The sequence below is a fragment of the Chiloscyllium punctatum genome, chromosome 14 (genome assembly GCF_047496795.1).
Source record: "Chiloscyllium punctatum isolate Juve2018m chromosome 14, sChiPun1.3, whole genome shotgun sequence".
Classification (NCBI taxonomy): Eukaryota; Metazoa; Chordata; class Chondrichthyes; order Orectolobiformes; family Hemiscylliidae; genus Chiloscyllium; species Chiloscyllium punctatum.
In genome coordinates this window covers 3,935,765-3,960,376 of record NC_092752.1, presented here as the reverse complement: position 1 = coordinate 3,960,376, position 24,612 = coordinate 3,935,765, and the positions used below count along the sequence as shown (strand labels likewise).

The window sequence follows — 24,612 nt, the reverse complement described above, 5'->3', positions numbered from 1 at the left end:
AGTTTTGGACTCCCCTACCCTGGGAAAAAGACCTTGTCTATTTACCCTATCCATGCCACTCATGATTCCATTAACCTCTATAAGGTCACCTCTCAGCCTCTGATGCTTCAGGGAAATTAGCTCTAGCCTATCCACCCTCTCCCTAGAGCTCAAGCCCTTCAACCCTGGCAACATCCTTCTTCATCCCTACAATATGAGTGTTACTGGCTGGGCCCGTCCCTAGTTGCCCCTTGAGAAGGTGGGGGTGAGCTGCCTTCTTGAACTGCTGCGGTCCATGTGCTGTGGGTAGACGCACAATGCCCTTAGGGAGGGGATTCCAGGATTCTGACCCAGTGACACTGAAGGAACGGCGATATATTTCCAAGCCAGGATGGAGGGGAACTTGCAGGGGGTGGTGTTCCCATGTATATGCTGCCCTTGTCCTGCTATGTGGAAGTGATCCGCTGTTTGGAAGGTGCTCTTTAAGGAGCCTTAGTGAATTTCTACAGTGCATCCTGTAGATGGTACACACTGCTGCTACAAGCGTCTGTGGTAGAGGGAGTGGGTACTTATGGAACTGGCTCACCATCTGCATCTGTTGAACTTGTATGTAACTGTGGTCAGTTTCTGTAGCAGATGCTAATCCACCTTGGAAAAGAACTCATAGCTTTTGAACGAGAAAGCACCAGCTGGATTGCTTTATTTGTCGGACAGGCTGTATTTATTTGCTGTGCTTGCAGACCAGAGAGTTGCATTGTCTACAAAACTGGAAGATTTTTTTTACAAGCTGAAACTCTAAGTGCTTTAAAACATTTCAAACTTTAAAATCTCACTGCGTCATGTAGCCAAATGATGGAAACTTAAATTTCATTGACAGTCACCATTTGATAAAACTCTGACAAATCGCTTCACATTTCACATCACCGCTGATGATGAGTCATTGAAACGTTAGCTTGCTCTCTCTCCATGGCTGCTGTCTGACCCGTTGTGATCCCCAGCATTTGCTGCTTTCTGACAAGTCTCTGTCTTTTCAATTCTGTACTTTAGTTTCATTGTGTCATCAAATTGCAGAATAGTATAACAGGAGGCCATTCGGCCCAGTGAGTCTGAGCTGGCTCTTTCAAGACCAATCCAGTTAGTCACCTTTTCATTCCCCATATTGCTGTGAACCTTACCCCACAGAATATTTAATTGACTTCCTTTAAAGACTGCTGGTGAAGTTATTTCTCCTTGTCTACCAGGCTGCACATTCCAAAGTTTAACCACTTATTTCATAAAGACGTCTTCCTTCATATCATCACTGGCTCTTTTCCCATTCACCTCAAATTGTTTTGTTGTGATATTCAACCCTTCAACCATTACCTGTACCTGAAACACTGTGTGCAGTTTTGGACTCATTATCTGAGGAATGATGATCTGGAAACAGAGGAATTCAAGAGAGGTTTACTAGATGGATTCCTGAGATAGCAGAGCTAACATACAACAGGAGAGAGACGGATCGATTAGGACCACAGTTTAGAAGAATGAGACAGGATCTCATCAAATCCGTACAGTGCAGATACAGGCCATTCAACCCATCGAGTCTGCACTGACCTTCCAAACAAGGACCCACCCAGACCCACCTCATCCCTGTAACCACACATTTCCCATGGCTAATCCACCTGGGTGTTCACATCCCTGGGAACAATGGGGAAGTTTAGTATGGGGACACAGATAGTCACCCAAAGGCTGGATTCAAACCCAGGTCCCTGGTGCTGTGAAGCAGCAGCATTAACACTGAGCTGCCGTGCCACCCGTAAAAACATATCAAATTCTAGCGGAATTAGCCAGTATAAACACAGGAAAAATATTACCAATGTTGGGGGAGGTCCAAACCCAGGGATTACAGTTTAACGATACAGGGTGGGCCATTTAAGACTGAGAAATGTTTCACCCAGGGAGTGGTGAGCCTGTGGAATTCTCTGCCACAGCAAGTGGTTCGGGTCAAAACATTGAATGTTTTCAAGAAGTTTTCTATATATAGTTCTTAGGGCTAAAGGGATCAAAGGGTATCAGGCAGAAAGTGGGAACAGAGTACTGAGTTGGCTGATCAATCGTGATGATGTTGAATAGTGGAGCAGGCTGGAAGGGTTAAATGGCATACTCCTGCTCCTAGTTTCCATGTTTATTTATCAGAGCTGTTGATGTCTAGGTTGACCATTCAAACTTTAGAAAAGCCCTTCTCGATATGCAGTTAACTTATTTGTTGAGGTCAAGGGTAAGGGAATAGCCAGTTTAGGTTCGATTCGTCACCATGTTGAAATGTGTAAATAAAAATGGCTAAATGAGACACTGGGACAAGAATGAACTAAGTGTTCAAAGAAAAACTTTTAACAACAATCAAAGCATTTTAAAAACCTGTCAAGTTTGTTGTCATTGGTATTCAAATCAAACAGGGAGCATAACTCAGACTCCTAACCATCTTTATATTACGGCCTAGGTTACCTGCTTCAGCCTTTGCAACAAATTACACGCTGCTGGTAAATCAACAGTGAAATCTTGAGGCTGACTAACTTGGTTAAAAAGTGGATGTTAACTCATAAACCCAGAATTTGAAAAAGCATGTGTCCTGGCACAGGAATATTGGATTTATCTTGTACACCAAGTCACCATTTCCAAATGTTTTCATCAAATCTCAAAGGGCATGGTCAGCAGATACATGGGAACACCACCACCCACACATTCCAAGCTCCTCACCATCCTGACTTGGAAATATATTGCTGTTCCTTCAGTCAGAAGTTGTTGGGTCAGAATCCTGGAATTCCCTCTCTAAGGCCATTGTGCACATGGACTGCAGCAGTTCAAGAAGGCAGCTCACCCCCAACACCCACCCCCACCTTCTCAAAGGGCAACTAGGGATGGGCAATCCATAATGTACTGCGAATGGTGGAGCAGGCTCATTCAGTGATAGTCCCCTTCCTTGAGGAAGTTAAAAATCACACAACACCAGGTTATAGTCCAACAGGTTTAATTGGAAGCACTAGCTTTCGGAGCGTTGCTCACTCATCACAACCACCTGATGAAGGAGCGTCGCTCCGAAAGCTAGTGCTTCCAATTAAACCTGTTGGACTATAACCTGGTGTTGTGTGATTTTTAACTTTGTCCAGCCCAGTCCAACACCAGCATCTCCAAATCATTCCTTGAGGAAGGATGTAATTACATTAGCAGCACTGTGGGCGGCACGGTGGCACAGTGGTTAGCATTGCTGCCTCACCGCGCCAGAGACCTGGATCAATTCCCAGCTCGGGCAACTGCCTGTGTGGAGTTTGCACATCCTCCCCATGTCTGCGTGGGTTTCCTCCGGGTGCTCTGGTTTCCTTCCACAGTCCAAAGATGTGCAGGTCAGGTGAATTGGCCACGCTAAATTCCCCGTAGTGTTAGGTGTAGGGGAATGGGTCTGGGTGGGATGCTCTTCGGAGGGTCGGTGTGGACTTGTTGGGCTGAAGGGCCTGTTTCCCCACTGTAAGTAATCTAATCAGTTCAGAGAAGGTTCACTAGATTAGTAGAAGGAGGCCATTCAGCCTTGAGTCTGTTCTGTCATTTGATAAGATCATGGCTGATCTCACCTTTGTTTTAACGCCACTATCCTACCCTCTCTCCAACCCATTTTGAATTCAAAATCTATCCATTTCCTCCTAAAATTTATTCAGTGTCACAGCATCCACCATACTCTGAGGGAGTGAATTCTACAGATTCTCACCATTTGAGTGGCATGGTGGCTCAGTGGTTAGCACTGCTGCCTCACAGCACCAGGGATCTGGGTTTGATTCCAGTCTTGGGTAACTGTTTGTGTGGAGTTTGCAAATTTTCCCCGTGTCTAGCTGGGTTTCCTCCGGGTGATCCAGTTTCTTCCCTCAGTCTAAAGATATGCAGGTTAGGTGGATTGGCCAAGCTAAACGGCCCATAATGTTCAGGGGTGTGTTGGTTAGTCATAATGAATGTGGGGTTACAGGAATTTGGTAGGGGGTGGATCTGGGTGGGATACACTTTGGAGGGCTGGTGTGGACACGAAGGGCTGGATGGCCTCTTTTCTCACTGTTGGGATTCTATGATTCTTCAGAAAGTAATTTCTCCTCTTTGCTGTTTAAATCTGCCAATTCCTTATCTAAAACCATGACCTCTCATTCTCGATTACTCCATAAGGGGAATCATTCTCCCTACATCTACTCAGTCAATCCCTTTGGGTATTTTATAGACCTCAATTAGATCTCCTGTCATTCTTCTAAACTCGCGGGAGAATAGTGCTAAACACTTCCATCTCCCTTCATAAGACATCGTTAAAAATCACACAACACCAGACTCCTTTTGGAATGAGGAATCTCCTCACTTACTTCCACACTGCTTTATATGGGCTGTACATTCAGTAACCCTGCTGTGCTTTTCCAGCAACACATTTTTCAGCTCTGATCTCCAGCATCTGCAATCCTCACTTTCTACATTCAGCAGAGTTAAGATTTTAAAAGTCTCATTTTCTCCACCACTGTCACCCCCTCCAGCCCCTTCACCCCCTTCCTATCTCTGTCACCTCCTCCAACCTCTACACTCCCTCCCTATCTCTGTCACCTCCTCCAGCCCCTACACCCCCTCCCTATCTCTGTCACCTCCTCCAGCCCCTATACCCCCTTCCTATCTCTGTCACCTCCTCCAGCCCCATACCCCCTTCCTATCTCTGTCACCTCCTCCAGCCCCTTCACCCCCTTCCTATCTCTGTCACCTCCTCCACTCCCTACACCCCCTTCCTATCTCTGTCACCTCCTCCAGCCCCATACCCCCTTCCTATCTCTGTCACCTCCTCCAGCCCCTACACCCCCTCCCTATCTCTGTAACCCCCTCCAGTTCCTGCACCCCCTCCAGCCCCAACACCCCCTCCCTATCTCTGTCATCTCCTCAAGTCCCGACACCCCCTCCCTATCTCTGTCACTTCTCCAGCACCTACACCCCCTCCCTGTCTCTATAACCCCCTCCAGCACCTACACCCCCTCCCCATCTCTGTAACCCCCTCCAGCACCTACACCCCCTCCCTGTCTCTGTAACCCCCTCCAGCCCCTACACCCCCTCCCTGTCTCTGTAACCCCTTCCAGCCCCTACACTCCCTCCCTATCTCTGTCACCTCCTCCAGCCCCTACACCCCCTCCCTATCTCTGTCACCTCCTCCAGCCCCTATACCCCCTCCCTATCTCCGTCACCTCCTCCAGCCCCTACACTCCCTCCCTATCTCTGTCACCTCCCCCAGCCCCACAGTCCTCTACACTGCCTACCCTAAACTTCTTCATGTTAAGCACTTCACCATTGATGAATGTGTCTTCACGGCCTGGTCCCCAATCACAGGGCAGGACTTCTACACGGAATGGCCAGGACCTGGAGACTGTGCTGAACAAAGAGAGCAGTTCATAGCTCCTTCAAAGTGGAGTTGCAGGTAGATAGGTTAGTCATAGAGACGTACAGCACGGAAACAGACCCTTCAGCCCAACCCGTCCATACCGACCAGATATTCCAACCCAATCTAGTCCCACCTGCCAGCACCCGGCCCATATCCCTCCAAACCCTTCCTATTCATAAACCCATCCAGATGCCTTTTAAATGTCGTAATTGTACCAGCCTCCACCACTTCCTCTGGCAGCTCATTGTGATAGAAGGTGTTTGCCTTTAGTGGTCAGAGTATTGAGTACAGGAGTTGGGAGGTTGTGTTGTGGCTGTACAGGACATTGGTTAGGCCACTTTTGGAATATCGTGTGTAGTTCTGGGCTCCCTGCTATAGCGAAGCTTGAAAGGGTTCAGAAAAGATTTACAAGGATGTTCCAGGGTTGGAGGATTTGAGCTGCAGGGAGAGGCTGAACAGGCTGGAGCTGTTTTCCCTGGAGCGTCGGAGGTTGAGGGGTGACCTTATAGAGGTTTATAAAATCATGAGGGGCATGGATAGGATAAATAGACAAAGTCTTTTCCCTGGGGTGGGGAGTCCAGAACTAGAGGGCATAGGATTAGAGTAAGAAGGGAAAGATATAAAAGAGACCTAAGGGGCAACCTTTTCACATACAGGGTGGTGAGTGTATGGAATGAGCTGCCAGATGAAGTGGTAGAGGCTGGTACAATTGCAACATTTAAGAGGCATTTGGATGGGTATATGACTAGGAAGGGTTTGGAGGGATATGGGCTGGGTGCTGGCAGGTGGGACTAGATTGGGTTGGGATATCTGGTCAGCATGGACGGGTTGGACTGAAAGGTCTGTTTCCATGCTGTATATCTCTGTGACTCTATGACTCCGCAATTCCTTTCAGTAACCTCTCATCCTCTGTCTCATCTCAACATCCCTGAAAACCTACGCCACAGAACTAACGTTTCTGTAAAGTACCCCGAATTTGTGGCTGAATGGAAAACTAGATTTGGTAAAGGGTCCAGTGAAATGCTGTGATGCAGTAAAGGTGCTATGTAAATGCAATTGTTGTCACCTGGCTCGTTTCTCTGTTGCACATTGGAAGTAAACCATTGAGAGTGGGCTGTGTTACTTCTGTTTTAAACATATTTTGATGTGACCGACGTGTTTCGGAGAGTTTGCTGATTTGACGAACAGCTCCAGGGAACCAGACGACAATTCGGTGAGAGCTGTTGGCTGTGGGTTCGATTCCCACTGTGGAAATGCAGCAGCATTTCAACTTCACTGTTCCTGAGTAGTTGCCATGCTGTTTTGTTTCGGATCAGTATGTTGACACACGCAAAGGAAATAAGCAATTTCCATACTACAGGGGTGAATATTACAATCAGAATGGTTTACACTGTTACTGGTGTAGCAATTTCCGGCGTAATTGACCTGAATACAGATACCTGCTCTACTAGAAGTGGGCAGGGCTTGGGACAACGGCACTCAGCTAAAGGCACAGAAATCCTTCCCTCTGCGAGAGTGGTTCAGGAGTGCTGCAGTGTCTGACTCTCTCCTCTTACCCATGGCCAACTGCACCTGCTCGATGTGGACTCTGCTCCTTCTCCCAGGTAAGGGCTTGGGGCTGTTTTGTGAAGATGCACACAACAGGGTCCAGGGACTAAATTATAACCGAAAGAATGCTGTAAATCAGAAACAACAGCAGAGCTTGCTGGAGAAGCTCAGCTGGTCTGGCCTGGGTACAGGGTCAGTCAGGGTCTGGGGGTTCCCTGGGGGGGGGGGGGGGGGGGGGGTGCAGCTCCCTGCCTGGCTCTGGCTGGGGGTTTGGGCAGGGAGGGAGAGTCAACACTTTTCGGGGATCCCCCACGTTGAAAATCCAAGTTCTAAACTTCAATGTATTGTTTGAATATTGAAAGGGTTGGCACAAGACAGAGTTCCCTACCACACCTGGGGAGTGGGTGGGGGATTTACTGGACAGTTATGACCCATCTCTATCTCATCTTTCATTCAGGGAGACCGGAGCCTGTTTAACACAACTCTCCACAGACTGGGATTGGGTCTCCCCTGAGTAAACACACAAGTCCCTGTGTGTTCCAGACTGAGTTTTACTGAGATCGCCTGTGTCATGAAATCTGTAGTTTAAAGTTTAAAACCTACTGTGTTCTCCCAGAGAAACAGGGGAGTGTGTGTGTGTGTGTGTGTGTGGGGAGGGGAACTTTACATTTACCTAGCGCCTCTCTGGACTAACGAATGCTTTCCAGTGCGTGACTTTTAAAGCGTTGTTGCTACTGGAGAGTTGGAAGCTTCCGCAGAGTGAATAAGATCAGAGATTGGATTGGATTTGGCAAGGTGGGTAAGGGATAGACTTACTGACCATCTCCCTGTTCCGGGAACAGCCCCCAGACTGATGAATGTTCACCCAGAGAGCAGGCACATCCATGGTGTACTGACTTATTGACTCCAACAGTGCAGCATTCCCTCAGGATTAAATCTGTGTGCATTCCTCTAATCCTGGCTCATAAAGTCATACAGCATGGAAACAGACCCTTCGGTCCAACCAGTCTGTGACGACCATAATCCCAAACTACACTAGTCGTACCTGCCTGCGCTTGGCCCATATTCCTCCAAACACTTCCTATTCATGAACGTATCCAAATGTTTTTTAAATGTTGTAATTGTACCCACATCCACCACTTCCTCTGACAGTTCATCAAACCACTCTGTGTTTAAAAATACAATTGCCTCTCATGTCTTTTTAAAATCTTTCTCCTCTCACCTTAAAAATATGCCCCTAATCTTGAAATTCCCTGCCCTGGGGAAATGGCACCTACCATTGAGCTTATCTAGGACCCTCATGATTTTATTAACCTTTATTAGGTCACCCCTCAACCTTCTACGCTCCAGTGAAAAAGGTCCCAGTCATTCCAGCCTCTCCTTATAACTTGTGTCACCTCAGCTTCCTTCAGCCACCAGAGCTCTTTGAGATGTGCAATTCCCTCCCTGAACATCTCCTGCTCTCATCTCTGCTGTCTCTTTCTTTAAATTTCTAATGAAAATCTCTTTGTTTGCCTGGGCTTTTGGTCTTCTGTCCTAATGTATCTTTCTGTGATTCATATCTATCTTTAGTCTGAAAACTCCCCAATCGGTGACTATGGATATTTTCCTATATTAAATTAGCTATTTAACTGCGAGTTGTTGTTGTTGCATCAATAGTTTATCTTATTTTGAATTTTGCTAGTCTTTCTTTTTCCCCAGTAACCATGTTCTAACAATGTTTCGGTTTTCAAACTTGCTGACGATAATAAAGTAAGGGACCTAACAGTGATAGAAACGATGAAAAGGCAAGCTTTAAATTTACCACAAAAATGATCAGCTTTGTGCACTTCGGGACATCCTGGTGTTGTGGAAGGTCCTAATTAAGTGCAATTTTGTAGGGCCTTCACAACAAAAGCAGAATATGGCAGAGGCTGGAGATCTCAACCCCAGCAAAAAGCCCCCAAAAAAGTGCTGGAAATGCCCAACGGATCAGGCAGTGTCTATGGAGAGAGGAGTGTTTCAGAAACAGGGAAAGAGTTAATGTTCCAAGTGGATGACCTTTGTCACATCATGATCTCAATTCATTTGAAATAATAATGGTTATCTTCTTTTGTAAACACTGATAAGTCCACCCCTTAGCTACTTTCCTCTGAGAGAGTAGTTTTGAGATTTTGCAATTTTTATTCCTCCCAACTCAGTCATTTTATCATTAGGGTTAGTGTTTTCTCCATCCTCTCTACAATGTCTGTGAAATAGTGTGATCGACTTTGCTCACAATATTCTATCTCTGCTTTCCGTCATGTGCTGCCAAACCTCTCAGTGACTCCTGATGAACGGAGCAAAACATTCCTGAACTCTATTCATACCTGCGGCACTTTACTCTTTTGTGTTAGTGCTACCATTGTTATGTTCACTGTTACATCCAGATCGTTATTTAGATCTCTCTGGACTCAGATTATTTCCTTTAGATTTATGACGTACTTTATACAGCTATGTATGTCAATGTGTGTTACTTCACCTTAAATAGCAGCCTCCATCAGTTACATTGCCATTCAATTGCATGACTCACTTGTTAGGTCAGTTGCAAAATCTATTTGTTCCATCCAATTGCAAAATCCTTGATCTATATTCTCAATTTAAACTGGAGGAACAGCTTCAAATTTAACAATTTCCAGATTCAACATTGAGATCAACAATGTCAGATCATAATCACCACTCTCGTTCTTTTCAGGCCTGCTGTTGCTATCTACACCTCCTCCAAACCCACCTTGTTCCATTCCCCAGCTCTTCTGCCCTTCAGTCTCACCTATCCTGCCATTCTCTATCGTAGCTGAAAATGTGTTGCTGGAAAAGCGCAGCACGTCAGGCAGCATCCAAGGAGCAGGAGAATCGACGTTTCAGGCATCAGCCCTTCTTCTTTCGGGCTCATGCCCGAAACATCGATTCTCCTGCTCCTCGGATGCTGCCTGACCTGCTGCGCTTTTCCAGCAACACATTTTCAGCTCTGATCTCCAACATCTGCAGTCCTCACTCTCTCTATTGTAGACCTTCTCTTTGATTCACCCCACCCCCATCTCCTTGTTTTGCTTCAAATTCTGGTGAAAGACTGTTGACATTGGACTATTGGCTTCAGGACATTGATGTTGGAAGCACATGGGGGTTTGAAGTCTATGCTTCCCAGCATGAAATCAGCTGCTAATCCTCCCAGAAACATTGGCTGGTACCCTCCCCAATCCTCCCATTGGCTGGTACCCTCCCCAATCCTCCCATTGGCTGGTACTCTCGCCAATCTGCCCATTGACTGGTACCCTCTCCAATCTGCCCATTGCCTGGTACCCTCCCCAATTCACCCATTGGCTGGTACCCTCCCCAATTCTCCCATTGGCTGGTACTCTCCCGACTCCCATTGGCTAGTATTATTTCCAATCTGCTTGTTGGCTGGTGTCCTCCCTGATTCTCCCATTGGTTAGTATCCTCCCCAATCCGCCCATTGGCTGGTACCCTCCCCAATTCTCCCATTGGCTGGTACTCTCTCCAATGTGCTCGTTGGCTGGTACCCTCCCTGATTCTCCCATTGGCTGGTACTCTCTCCAATCTGCCCATTGGTTGGTACCCTCCCCAATTCTCTGATTGTCTTTTGTCTCCCCTCATTCCTCATTGGATGGTGCCAGCATCAAACCCCATTGGCTGATGGCCCTTGCAATCTCACATTGGCTGCTACCCTCCTCCAGCTCCTGCCTTTCCTGCAGTGGTTTCAGAGACAAAGAACATTAGATTTGTGGAATGACAGGGAGAAGCTGGGCTTTTCTCCTTTGAGCAGGGAAATTAAGAGGCAATTTAATAGAGTAGACAGAGAGCTGCTGCTTTCAGAGGGTTGGAAGCCAGTATTGATGGTTTTAAACTGATTGGCAAAAAGAACCAAGGTAAATTCAAATCAGTGTAAGTTAGGGCAATCTGGAATGTTCCATCTGAAAGGCTGATAGAAGTAGATTCAATTGTAACTTTCAACAGGGAATGGCGAGATAGTGTGCCATTAGACTAGTAATCCAGAGACCCAAGGGTCACCACAGCATTAAACAAATCTGGACCATAACTTCAATAACTGTGACCCTGAATCTATCATCCATTGCTATAAAACCCAACTGGTTCACTAATGTCCTCAAGGGGAGGAATCTGCCATTCTCACCTGTGTAAGTCACCGTAGTCTTACCAACCATAGGGCTGCTCTCTCATTAGAGAGAGAGACAGCTGGTGGTAGTTTAACCTGAGGGTCACCGGACCTTAGACCAGGGGAAAGGTTGAGAAGGAAAGTCCTTCATGGTGACCTCAGTCAGTGTGGGAATTTAACCCACACTCTCAGCATCACATTGCTTTACAAACCATCCATCCAGCCAACTGAGCTAACCCAATACCCCGATATGTGATTCCAGAGCCATTGCCCTTGGAAATGGCTGAGCAAGACTTTCAGTGCAGGGGGCAATTAGCGATGGGATATGACAAAACTGGTATTTATTGACCATGAAAGAATAAAGAGCAAGAAAACTAACCCAGAGCAGGAATTACAAACCAAGAATGAAACTCCCAAGGCTTTGTTGACCGCATTCTGTGCAATAGTCTTGTTGCTACATGTGAGAAGCAAAAGAAAAAATGCCGCATTTTTATTTCTGCGAGGTGTTTGTGGAATGCAGAACTGCACCCACACAGAAATATTTACAACCTTCAACAACATGACAGCGGACATTGTGCTGAACCAAAAGCAAGTGATTGAGAGTCAATGATTATAATATAGGTGGGCACACATCTTGGGAATGAAGGGCTGTTGTGGCACAGTGGCAATGTCCCTTCCTCTAAGCCAGGAGACTGAGATTCAAGCCCCTCCTGCTCCAGGAATATGATTTAGCAATATCTGTAAGGTTGAACATGACAATGCTGATAAGGGTTTTTGTGGTGCAGTGGTATGTCCCTATGTCTAAGCTAGGAGACCAAGGTTCACGTCCCATGTGCTCCAGAGGTGTGTAATCACATTCTCTGAATAGTTTGAACAGAAAATATCGACATCTTGGCATGATGTTTGATACCATGTCATGAATTAAACTATCAATTCCAGGCATTACAGAATGTAACCCTTTGTTTAACATAGATAGCTGGACAGCCACAGTGTTAGACTAGTACAGTGAGAGGAGAAGAGGGAGGGGGCTCGATGGATTCCAAACTCTGGCAAGGCCCAGTTGGGCTGGACTGTTTCCAAACTGCAACATGAGAAAAGGTCCCATTGACAGTCATTCATTCCAAGTCGCGGGGTATCACTGACTGGTGAATGGCCTCATCTAGTGGAATGGTCACACCGAGACCTGGCCAGCTCAGTAATGACAGACGCACAAAAGCCAAAAGCTGAATCCACCCACAGCTGAGGGGCTATTTCCCAGCTGCATTATCCAGTGAAGAGATGCTGCTGCAGATAACCACACACTGAGCAGATACAAGCTCTGAATCATTTCAATGGTTTCACCAAACACCCATCTGAATTTTGTCAGGAGATCACGGCAAAGAGCTCCTGGGATGTTAAACTTAGAATTGGGTTGTGCAGAGTCACAGCAGACAGCATTTTACACAAAGGCTGATCAGTGTAATCCTGCAAATTACCCCAGTGAAGGGAGCCCTGTGTCTCGGTCTCACCTATGATGAGGGACAGTAGAAACTCACATTATTGCTCGATTTTAAAGGTTTCCTGAAGGAGTGTACGAAATGAGCATGAGCACAAGTTTCAGCCTGACACTCCCATTACATTACTGAGGGAGTGCCGCGCTGTCGGAGGGTCAGTGCTGAGGGAGTGCCGCGCTGTCGGAGGGTCAGTGCTGAGGGAGTGCCGCGCTGTCGGAGGGTCAGTGCTGAGGGAGTGCCGCGCTGTCGGAGGGTCAGTGCTGAGGGAGTGCCGCGCTGTCGGAGGGTCAGTGCTGAGGGAGTTACAGAGCTAGGGAGGGGTGTAGGGTCTGGAGGATGCTACAGAAATAGGGAGTGGGTGAAGCTGTGGGGGATTTGTAAAGAAAGATGATGATTTTTGAATCCTGATTTGTTTCACAGGGAACCAGACTCTACACATTTGATCATTTTGAATTCACACTGTAGTCAGTCAGATTTACTGAAGTGCAGTTTTTGAGTAAATGGTGAAAGGATGCAGTCTGCAAGGTGAATAAATGTAAGAGGGGAAGTGGAATTGGCCAACATTGAGACACCTGGCTTGCTCCTGCAACAGATATCTCTCAGAGACACGATCTTGTTTTCATCAAGGCTTAATCATTTTCAACCAAATGTATGCAATATGTTCGTATGCAAATAGTTTCCAACATGTCCATACAAAACTGGGACTGTCCCCTCAGGCAAACCCCATTGTTTAATAACATGCAAATCGAATGTCTGTTATGGAAATGTGCCTTTGGACACTGCACCCTCAGACCTGAGAAAGGTCACCAGTGGGTTGAAATCCCATAGAGCTCTGTAGCATGAACCAGAAGGGAAGGGGGATTGTCTTAATATAGTGAGTTACTGTAACCTGGAACTTGCTGCCTGTCAGAGCCGTGGGCGCAGATTCTGTGTTAACTTTCCAAAGGGAAAATGAATAAGTACTAGAACAGGAATAAATGGAGGTTTCAAATGTGTGAATATTGAAGAGCTGTTTGAAAGGGTTGGCTAAGATGGAATTGGTCTGGATTAGAGTGGTGCTGGAAAAGCACAGCTGGTCAGGCAGCATTGGAGGAGCAGGCGAATCAATGTTTCGGGCTGAATGGCTACTCTCTGGGCCAGATGATTCTAAATGAGGTGTTTTGGATAAAAGAAAGAAATGGTCTGCCACAATCTTAAAATAAGCTTATCTTCTCACCTTTGACCTTGACAAATTTTGTCTCTTTTTGTCTATAGTGTTTTGTGTGTATCGCCTCTGTGACACTGCAACCATCATCCCAAGCTGTGTGCCTGGACAGCAGGGTGGTAAATGCAACAGCACAGGTAAATAACTTATATTATTCCCCCTTTTACACTTTGTTTGGTATCTCATTCACTCCTGGAGTTAAGTTTGAGAGAAGGATCGATTGCAAACGTTTGCTCTGTCTGATTGGCTGTCTCTCTCTTCAGTTCTGAAGAAGGGTCACTGGACTCGAAACGTTAGCTCTGTTTCTCTCTCTACAGATACCGTTGAGTTTCTCCAGCAATTTCTATCTTCATTTCAGATTTCCAGCATCTGCAGTTCTTCGTTGGACGTGCTGTGCTTGGGATGACAGACTGGATGTGGAGTCCAAACTGTGGTGCCAGAAGAGCACAGCAGGTCAGGTAGTATCCGAGGAGCAGGAGAATCGATGTTTCGGGCTAAAGCCCTTCATCAAGCAGTCCTCACTTTCGCCTAGATCGGATGTGGGCCCAAAGAGACTGCCTTCGAATCCATAGCACCCTCTTTTTGTTTAAAGAAAAACAGGTTTCTCCAGGTGTCTCAGCCAATAACAATCCCTCAGCTGAGGTCACTAAATCCAGATCATTTGGCATTGTCTCTTTCAAGGTGTGGGAACCTGCTCTGTGCATCTTCCTGCTACATTTCTATTATCATCTTGGCCTAGCCGATTGAATTTGTATCACCTTCGGTCTAGGGGCCTGTTACCTTTCCTTAAAACTGGACAAAGTGTGAAACCCCTGTATTTACAACCAAGTTCCATGTTTTGGAATAAACAACAATAAACTTTACCGTACAATATTGTAATATTTATAAACACATTTTATGCCATAACACCCAGAACTAACCAAAGGTAACACACTGTGATTGAGCACATAGAGTCATAGCGATGTACTCGACCATGCCGACCAGATATCCCAACCTAATCTAGTCCCACTTGTCAGCAACCGGCCCATATCCCTCCAAACCCTTCCTATTTATATCCCATCCAGATGCTTTTTAAATGTTGCAATTGTACCAGCCTCCACCGCATCCTCTGGCAGCCTATTCCATACACGCACCACTCTCTGCATGAAAAATTTGCCCCTTAAGTCTCTTTTAGATCTTTCCCCTCTCACTCTAAACCTATGCCCTCTAATTCTGGACTCCCCCACCCCAGGGAAAAGACCTTGTCTATTTATCCTGTCCATGCCCCTCATGATTTAAACAGCTCCAGCCTATTCAGCCTCTTCCTACAGCTCAAAACCTCTAACCTCGGCAACATCCTTGTAAATCTTTTTTGAACCCTTTCAAGCTTCACAATATCCTTCCTATAGGAAGGAGACCAGAATTACACACAATATTCCATAAGTGGCCTAAGTAACGTCCTGTACAGCTGCAACATGACCTTTCAATTCCTATACTCCATGCTCTGACCAATAAAGGAAAACATACCAACGCCTTCCTCACTATCCTATCTACCTGCGACTCTACTTTCAAGGAATTATGAACCTGCACTCCAAGGTCTCTTTGTTCAGCAACACTCTGTAAGACCTTTCCATTAAGTATTTAAGTCCTACTAAGATTTGCTTTCCCAAAATACAGCACCTTGCATTTATCTGAATTAAACTCCACGTGGCTCACTTGATCAAGATCCCATTGTAATCTGAGGTAACCTTCTTCACTGTCCACTACACCTCCAATTTTGGTGTCATCTGCAAACTTACTAACTATACTTGTTATGCTCACATCCAAATCATTTATATAAATGCCAAAAAGTAGTGGACCCAGCACTGATCCTTGTGGCACTCCACTGGTCACAGGCCTCCAGTCTGAAAAACAACCCTCCACCACCACCCTCTGTCTTCTACCTTTGAGCCAGTTCTGTATCCAAATGGCTAGTTCTCTCTGTATTCCATGAGATCTAACCTTGCTAACCAGTCTCCCATGGGGAACCTTGTCAAGCAGTAAACCTTAAATGCCAAATAGTAAATTTTGTCAAGGCAGATCCTATGGATTTCTCAGCAACTCCCAGATGTCAATCACATTGTGACATCAAACCTAACTAAACCCTTCACAAGGAATCATGATTCTTCATTTTTGACCTCCTGGTCTTAACTCCCTCAGGATTCACTCCATCAAACTCTGTCTGAATGATTGCCCATATTCTGGAATTTCACCTTCTTTTCTCTGGTCAGTGATCCCTTGGATTTGGAAATTGCTCTCCAGCCCTTGCTCCCACATCCAACTCCTGTCCTTCAAAAGCAGTTACTGTCATCACCAATGAATGATATAAAATCCCTGGGTATTTTTCCTGAATTTTAATCTTGCTCGGCTACACTAATTGACTCTGAGGACGTCTTTGGGACCTTTTCCAGAATCCCAACACACGGACCTGATGTAGTTCAGCCCGTTTTCAACGGATTGGTGAAATGGTAACACTGCTCACCGTGAAATCTGCTCCTGACTCTCTCTTTCAGACACTGCCTTACATTCTCTGACTTCTATTTTGACTGATTTATTGAAATCCTTGCAACAAGCTCCACCTTTGTTTCTTGGGAACATTGAATGTCAATAACATTGCAAACAGCCAAAAGTAGCAACGCCTTCAAACTCTCTGTTCCTTGAATATTAGTGTTTTTAAAGATTGCTGTTTAAACAGGTGAAACTGCATTCAACAAAGAGGATTTGGTTGCAATTTTAGACCAACCGCGTAGAAATGAGAAATGTCTCAGGATGCTTGTGATTTTTGTTGTCCATGTTTTAACGCTCTAACTTAATTTCAAATACTAAGGATGTTTTACTTTAAATTTGCTACTTGGCTAATGCTTGCTGTTTTATCAAACAGAGACAGCAGTTCCGACTTCCCCAACCCCTGAGGTGAAAAGATCAAAGTGTCCACTTTCCATGGAAAATTATTGTCTTAATGGAGACTGTGTGTACATTCCACACGAAAACATTCAGTACTGCAGGTGAGGACAAATTAAACCTGGTCAACTAGTCTAATTCCTATCCAGAATTACTCAGTTGTACTAAATGCTGTGTGCAGCTGTTGTGAACTTACAGGAGGGGAGAAACTCGAGTTAGCAAAGTTAACCCTTTAGGCTCAAGATGACAACTGAGAGGCAGGCTTTGAACCCAAAATATCTTTGAGCATGTGACTATATTGACAATCTTATTGCCCAGTGCACCTGTTGATCTTCCAAGTGTTTCACAGCAACAGCACTGTTTTATTCAACACCATTTCTTCATACTCAGGAGAAAGTGAGCACTGCAGATGCTGAAGAGTGAAGAGTTGAGAGTGTGGCACTGGAAAAGCAGAGCAGGTCAGGCAGCATCTGAGGAGCAGGAGAGTCGATGCTTTGGGCAAGAGCCGTTCATCAGGAATTCCTGATGAAGGGTTTATGCCCGAAACGTCGACTCTCCTCGGATGCTGCCTGATCTGCTGTGCTTTTCCAGTGCCACGCTTTTCAACTCTGACTCTATTCTGCAGCATCTCACTTCCTCCTCCTTCAACAAATCCAGCCTTTCATGAGCCAGCATTTCATATCGGGTTAAATGAGCAATGTTAGAGACTGCGGGATCTGTAATTTGTACCAATTCTGGATAAGTATGTTTTAGTAAGGAAATGGCATAGAAGATAAGCAGCAGTCAACCCTGAGATAGTTCTCATTTCCATCCAGGTCGTCTGAAATTGGAACAAAATCCTCTTTTTTTTTTAACTGCCTTCAATTGGCACCATGTAAGCCAGCAATCTGTAAAAATTGTAACATTCAGGGAATAGAGAATCCCAAGGGACTTTTCCAAAATACTTGTTACTTTTAGTATTTACAAGGAACTGGGGTGAGGCTTGTTGCAAAGATTTTAATAGGTCATTCACAACAGTTCATGGGAATGGTTCAGTTGTTCACGATTTCTGATTTTGCGCTTATTGTGTTAAAGTACCTCTAGAGGCATGAGATGCTAATGCAGGTAGAAACAAGAGAGACTATTTAGCCCCTTAATTAAATCCTGACAAACTAGGAATTAATTATACCCATCTGCATGAGCACAGAAGGATGGAGCCCAGGGATTTCTCTGGTGAGTTGGTGGTAGGTGTGAGGAAGGCCTACGGTTAATTCTATAACTTTCCTCCTACAGGTGTGCTAAAGGTTACAGTGGTGCCAGGTGCATGCACTTTGAACTGGTCCGGCAACCAATGAGCAAGCAAGATGTGGCACTGACGGTGGCGATATTATTTCTTATCGTTGTGGGCTTGCTAATTGTCTCTTTCTTGATCTACAGGAGGTATTTATTGACTGCCCAGTTTTCAGAATCTAAAGTATGACAATCCCTTGCTTTATTGAATTGCACAACAGAAAAATTGTAGAATTACATAAAATCGCCCAGGTTCAATTCTTATGTGCAGTTTGCACGTTCTCCTTGTATCTGCGTGGGTTTTCTCTGGGTGCTACAGTTACCTCCCACAATCTAAAGATGTGCAGGTTATGTGAATTGGCCATGCTAAGTTGCTCATAGAGTCCAAGGATGTGTAGGCTAGGGGATGTAGGATAGGGGAATGGGTCTGGGTGGGTTACTCTTCAGAGGGTCGGTGTGGATGCGTTGGGCCGAGAGACCTGTTTCCACATTGTAGGGATTCTAAATCTAACTCTAATTTGCAGCACCGGTATATGTCCTTATCTGAACTAGTGTTTGCATTCCATGTGACCTCCTTTTAACCCATATCTCACCCAATCAGTCTGTCCTTTTCCTACATTTTATCCTATGTGAATATCCAGTTTTCCCCTTGAATATATCTGCATTAGTCAGAGAAACATAGAAAATAGGAGCAAGAATAGACCATTTGCCTCTTTGAATGTTTTCTGCTATTCAGTATGACCACGGCTCATTCTCTAACTCAATACCATGCTTTCTTTGTTTCCATATCCCTTGATGCCTTCAACATCTCAAAATTTATTCACCTCAACTTCCCATAAGAGTATAAGACCTTTAGCCATAGGAATCGAAATTAGGCCATTTGGCCCATCGAGTCTGCTCTGCCATTCATACATGGCTGTTAGGTTTTTCAACCCCATTTTCCCACTTTCTCCCCATAACCTTTGATCTCCTTAGCAATCAAGAACCTATCTCTCTCTGTTTTAAATATACTCAATGCCCTGGCTTCCACAGCCTTCTGTGGCAGTGAATTCCATAGGTTCCCCACACTCTGACTGAAGAGGTTTCTCCTTATCTCTGTTCTAAAATGTCTTCCCTTTACTCTGAGGCTGTGCCCTTGGGTCCTAGTCTCTCCTACCAATGGAAACAACTTCCCAATATCCACTCTGTCCAGGCCATTCCCCGTGGGAGCAGGTCCCCCATTCTGATTTGGGTGACACAGTGGTTCAGTGGTTAGCACTGCTGCCTCACAGCGCAGAGACCCGGGTTCAATTCCCGACTCAGGAGACTGACTGTGTGGAGTTTGCACATTCTCCCCGTGTCTGCGTGGGTTTCCTCCGGGTGCTCCGGTTTCGTCCCACAGTCCAAAGATGTGCAGGTCAGGTGAATTGGCCATGCTAAATTGCCCGTAGTGTTAGGTAAGGGGTAAATGTAGGGGTATGGGTGGGTTGCGCTTCAGCGGAGCGGTGTGGACTTGTTGGGCCGAAGGGCCTGTTTCCACACTGTAATCTAATCTAATCTACCTATTGTCACGTGTATTCTCAACACTCTTTGGCTGAAGAAATTTCCCTGAATTCCTGGTTAGATTTCTCTGGTGATTATCTGACATTGGTATTCTCTGGTTTTATAGATGGGCATTCTGATTGCAGCTTCTGGGTTAGATCTTGCCCTTAAAGCCTTGCTCACAAAGCTAGTGCACAGAGCTAATACCTTTGAAGCTTGCATTTTAGTCACACTGTTACTGTCTTTGAATTTCAAAGCATTTAGAAAGGACAGTTCTTTGTCCTTTCCTTATAGTTTCAAAGTCTATGAGAATCCACCATCTAGAAATATGAGGACAGCAGAAATATGGGAATACCATCCCCTGCAAGTTCCCCTCCAAGCCACTCACCATTTTGACTTGGATATATATTGCCGTTGCTTCAGTGTCACTGGGTCAAAATCCAGGAATTCCCTCCCTGAGGTTATTGTGGGTCTACATTCAGCACATGGACTACAGCAGCTCATTCTTTAGGGCTAAAGGGATCAAAGGGGAGAAAGTGGGAACAGGGAATTGAGTTGGATGACCAGCCCTGCTCATATTGAATAGCAGAGAAGGCTCAAAGGGCCGAATGGCCTACTCCTGTTCCTATTGCTATGCTTCCTTCTATTTGTATCTCCCCTTTATTAAACCTCTCCTCCACATTCTCTGCTTCAGGAAGAATAATCCCAATTTCTTGAGATCTGTTCATTTAATCAAACTCTCTCATGCCTGGAACCATTTTCAGTAAATCTTTTCCAGTCTTGACCTTCTTCATAAAAGATGGTCTTTAGAATTGCACACAGGGTTGATGACAGGACCGCAATCTGTAATTTATAATCATGTTGCATAACCTCCTCATAAATTCTTTCTCTTTGACAATAAATGTGAAAGATTTCCACAAAGATATGGTCTCCACCTCACTCAATCCCCCTGCGCTGACAGCATGATTGTTCGCAGGTGTAGGTTCTCGACTGAATATGTAGCATGTTACAAGATCTGTTTTTTTTTTAATTTTACAGATTTAGTAAAAACAGATCTAAACACCAATCACAAGACACAAGAGAGAAAGATCCAACCAAAACTGAATCTAAAGAGTCGTTCTTGGGGCAGGATTCATTACCTCCAAGCGAAACATTTCACAACCTGCTCCACTGCTAAACACAACCAGTAACTTGGAGAATGTAACATAAATGCACTAAAGAAATGGTGTGGCATTATGGGCTACCTTCAGCTGAAGGCGTATTGGTGTCTGTATATCCAAGACAAACAGTTTGAATTAATGTGAAAACCATTCCTTTCCTTTTATCCTCCTGTTTCTCACAAAGAAGTTGACTTCTTCAAGATTTCTGAGATGATTTTGTCTGTTGGCCTCCTCCCTTGAAAATGAGAATTGTTTCCTAAGATCTATCCCTTGGAATGAAGGAGCTCATATCCTGTTTGAACCAATGTGTCATTTAGTGACAATATGAGGGTGGAGGGACATATGTGTGTCAATACCATTCTGTTCCCTTTGCCATTATTTACACTTACAGCACGGTGGGTAAACCTTTAAAGAGGAGTCAGGACACTGGGAGATTTCCCCCTTTTACTGGGCTGAAATTGATCCACAATGCTTGAACAAACTAAAACTATCAAAATACATCAATATTCCACTGCTCCAGTTAACTTTAACTTTTCCAAATGTCAACTTCATTTTCAGTGCATAAAGATCAGAGTGCTTTTGTGTTTGGACCTAGATTTTAACACAAGATCACTCTCGTTTCCTTTTCATCTTTTGTGACATGTTCATTTACAGTATTTATTCACAGCTATATATTTATGATGTATTCTGTTTTGCAACTGATAGACAAATTGCCTTGAACTCCAGCAGAGGGCAATGTTTCTTTAACTGACCTGAACCAGGGATTCAGAATCTGAAGTTTGCAGTTTGACCTGAGTCTGTGTTTGTTTCTTTTGGCTGAAAGCTTCAGAATTTTGACATGAGCCAAAAACAGACATCAAGTACAACTCCAATATTTCTCCAGATTACAGAAATAACTGATATTAACATTTTACAAGTTAAATACATATTTATTTATTAAGTACTTTAATACAACATTGTAGGGAAGAACAACAAGAGCCAACCGAAACTCAACTGAACAGTTTTAAAGAGGATGTACAAACTTTGCTTAAATCTTTGGCAGTGGCAGGACATGTTGGAGAAACTGTTAAGAGGTTGTAGGATCCTGAAAGAGCTCCTGTGGCGCAGTGGTAGAGTACTTTCCTCTGGATCCAACGGTCTGAGTTCAAGTCCCACCTGCTCCAGAGATGTGTCACAGCATTTCTGTACAAGTTGGCTAAAGAAACTGCAGGACCCTGGGCTCTATAAAGAGTGACATGGCAGACAAAAGCAAATAACTCCCGCCAAAATTTGGTAAACATTGTGCTGATCTCAACTGGAGTATTGTCTAATTCTGGACACCGTGCTTCAGGAATTACCGAAGATCTTGCAGAGGGGATTTACTAGAGCAGAACCAAAGCTGAGGGAACTTGATGCATGTGGAGAAGGGGCTTTTGATGGATATATAAAATGGCATTAAGGATCTGCACAAATCTCACAGAGACAATTGACTCTGGTGGTAGGGACATAGGTTTAAAGTGATTGATCAAAGAACCAGAGGGAAGATGAGCTGAATGTTTGTTTTTCTTGTGATTAGACATGATCTGCCTAAAGGATAATTAAGTGCACCTTCAATTAAAAGCTTTTGAAAGGGAAGTGGATAAAAATTAAAATGGCTATGGGGGAAAGAGCAGGAGAATGGGTCTAATTGGATAACTCTTCCAAAGAGTGAGCACATTGATGTTGGCTGGCTGGTCTCCCCCCTGGTCTCCCATCTCTAATTCTAAAGGTGCACTTTTCAAATCCATGTATCTGATGGAGATCTACATTTGCTGGGATCACCGGTTAATCAGCGTTACAGAGTTTGTTAATCAGTCTCTGATCCACACTCTGTAACAGCATAATTCACTCTGTGATTACTGAAGCACCCGAACAATATGTTTCACTTGTTTATGCCACATTGAAATTGGAGCAACATTCAATAATTTCTTGCCAGATGGAGGGTCAAAGGGTAGAGGGGTCAGATAGGAACATGGAGATCAGGTCAGCCAAGTTCTTATCAAATGGCAGTGTAGACTAAAAGGGCATTCCCCTCAGTCATGTTGGTATATGCTGTTTAGTAGATGTAATAAGAACTATTGATACAATTCCCAGTGGCCTTATGGCACTATGGTCTGAAATTGAGTCTGTCCCATACTGGGCTGAATGAGTGACTGAAAAATCATCTTAAAATACATTACTTTGTAAATAATAAAACTGTTTTGATCTAAAGGCTGGAATGAAATTGCAATTCTGGCAAGATATATGCAATATTTTTATGCTTTGATCATTTTGATATCTCAGAACAGAGGATTGTGGAGGTCCAGTCTTTGAGTATGTTTAAGATATTAATAGATTTATGATTCCCAGTGATGTACAAAGTTATAAGGATTGATTGGATAAAAGGCCCCATAGTATTCTGTCAGTCATAACCATTATTGATAGGGCAAACCTGATGGGCTGAATGGCCTACTCCAGTTCATACTCCTGTTTGTACTTTCACCTCCTTGAACTTCACACACTAGAGGATAATATCTGTTCTCTTTAATTACTGTCACTACAAAGAATTTTTAATCTATGGTGCGATAGACGTCAACATGGAGAAAGTGAGGATTGCAGATGTTGGAGATCAGAATTGAGAGTGTGGTGCTGGAAAAGCTCAGCAGGTCAGGCAGCATCCGAGGAGCAGGAGAATTGACGCTTCGGGCATAAGCCCTTCATCAGGAATCAGTTGATGTATGTGGATAAATATTAGTGCTCTTTTTTTTAATTGGGTCTCTAAGGAGATGATTGACTATATGGAGTCATTGAGTATTTTGAAGGTGGAGGTAGATAGACCCGTGACCATCGAGGGAGTCAGTGCTCTCAGGGAGAGGTGAGAACATAGACTGGAGGCCACAATCCATTCAGCCCTAATCTTATTGAATGGTAAGGCAGATTTGAGGGCTGAATGGCCTGCTCCTAGTTTATATGTGTATATTACATCACTTGTGGGCATTGAGGGAACTGAAGGAAGAATTGTTCAGCGGTAATTCTCAGGTTAGTGTAACGTGTGGTTAGGCTTGAGGGATGATCTCAGCTTTAGGGATCTGGCTGCCGCGTGCTGGTTACTTTCCAACACACAGCATGCATCTTGAAGATTGCAGAGAGGTAGAGTCAGTGACTGTCATTCTCTGTAACTAGACTATTAATGGGCCAAATAAAGTCTTTTTCATCATTCATCAAGTTAACAGTCACAGGGCTGTTAACTTGCCAAATACTTATCTCAAAAACAATCAGTGTTGCATCGGTAGCTTGAATAATTCCCAGTGCCTTCCCAATTCTAGTCCCTTCCTTTGTCACCACCTTCCCTTCCAGTCCAGAGCTTCTTAGGGATCTGTTAGTTTACTAACTCAAGAGAATTGGATCATATTATGTTGGTGCACGGTTTCCAGGGTGGGAGTTAAGTTGGCTTGAGGCAAAGGAGCGAGAGAGAGAGAGAGCCAGGGTTGTTGGGCCCGGATCTGGGGTGGTGTGGGGGAATTGAGGGGGATCATTCCTGCTCCACCTGACCGACAAGGAATGCTCCCCTCTGCCTGCCCTCCCCTTGCTGTAGCTGCCAGTTATCCGCAATGCAGGCTGGCCACAGTTAAATACCTGCTGAGCAGGTTAAACTTGATCTTTGACAGCATACCTAAAATGCTAATTGGGCTCCCATCCCACATGAGGAAGGGCCAGAATTCAAGAGTTGCAGCATGTTTGGGGAAAAATAAACCACATTCAAACTCAATCTCACCCCCTCCCTAGTGCTAAATCAAGCTGCCCACCATCCCCCCCCACCTCCAATTTTATCAAAATACATGCCAAATTCTTAATTTGATATTGGAGAACCAGCATACTGTAGGAGTTGGCTGGAATACCTTTATTTAATTGCATTTTTCATTAAATTTCTTGTTTTGATTTTTTTTTTGTTT

At 44.6% G+C, this 24,612-nt stretch overlaps 1 protein-coding gene across 1 annotated transcript in view; it reads left to right on the top strand.

Annotated features, from left to right (window-relative positions):
* The first annotated feature begins 6,740 nt into the window (after window positions 1-6,740).
* Window positions 6,741-24,612, top strand: part of LOC140485553 (proepiregulin-like) — an 18,073-nt gene continuing 201 nt past the window's right edge. The window contains 6 exon segments of the mRNA XM_072583774.1: window positions 6,741-6,933; window positions 6,935-7,002; window positions 13,844-13,930; window positions 16,693-16,816; window positions 17,985-18,131; window positions 20,541-24,612. The exon segment at window positions 20,541-24,612 is cut by the window's right edge and continues 201 nt beyond it. Coding sequence (XP_072439875.1) covers window positions 6,779-6,933; window positions 6,935-7,002; window positions 13,844-13,930; window positions 16,693-16,816; window positions 17,985-18,131; window positions 20,541-20,679 — 720 coding nt within the window. The 5' untranslated portion in view covers window positions 6,741-6,778 and the 3' untranslated portion in view covers window positions 20,680-24,612.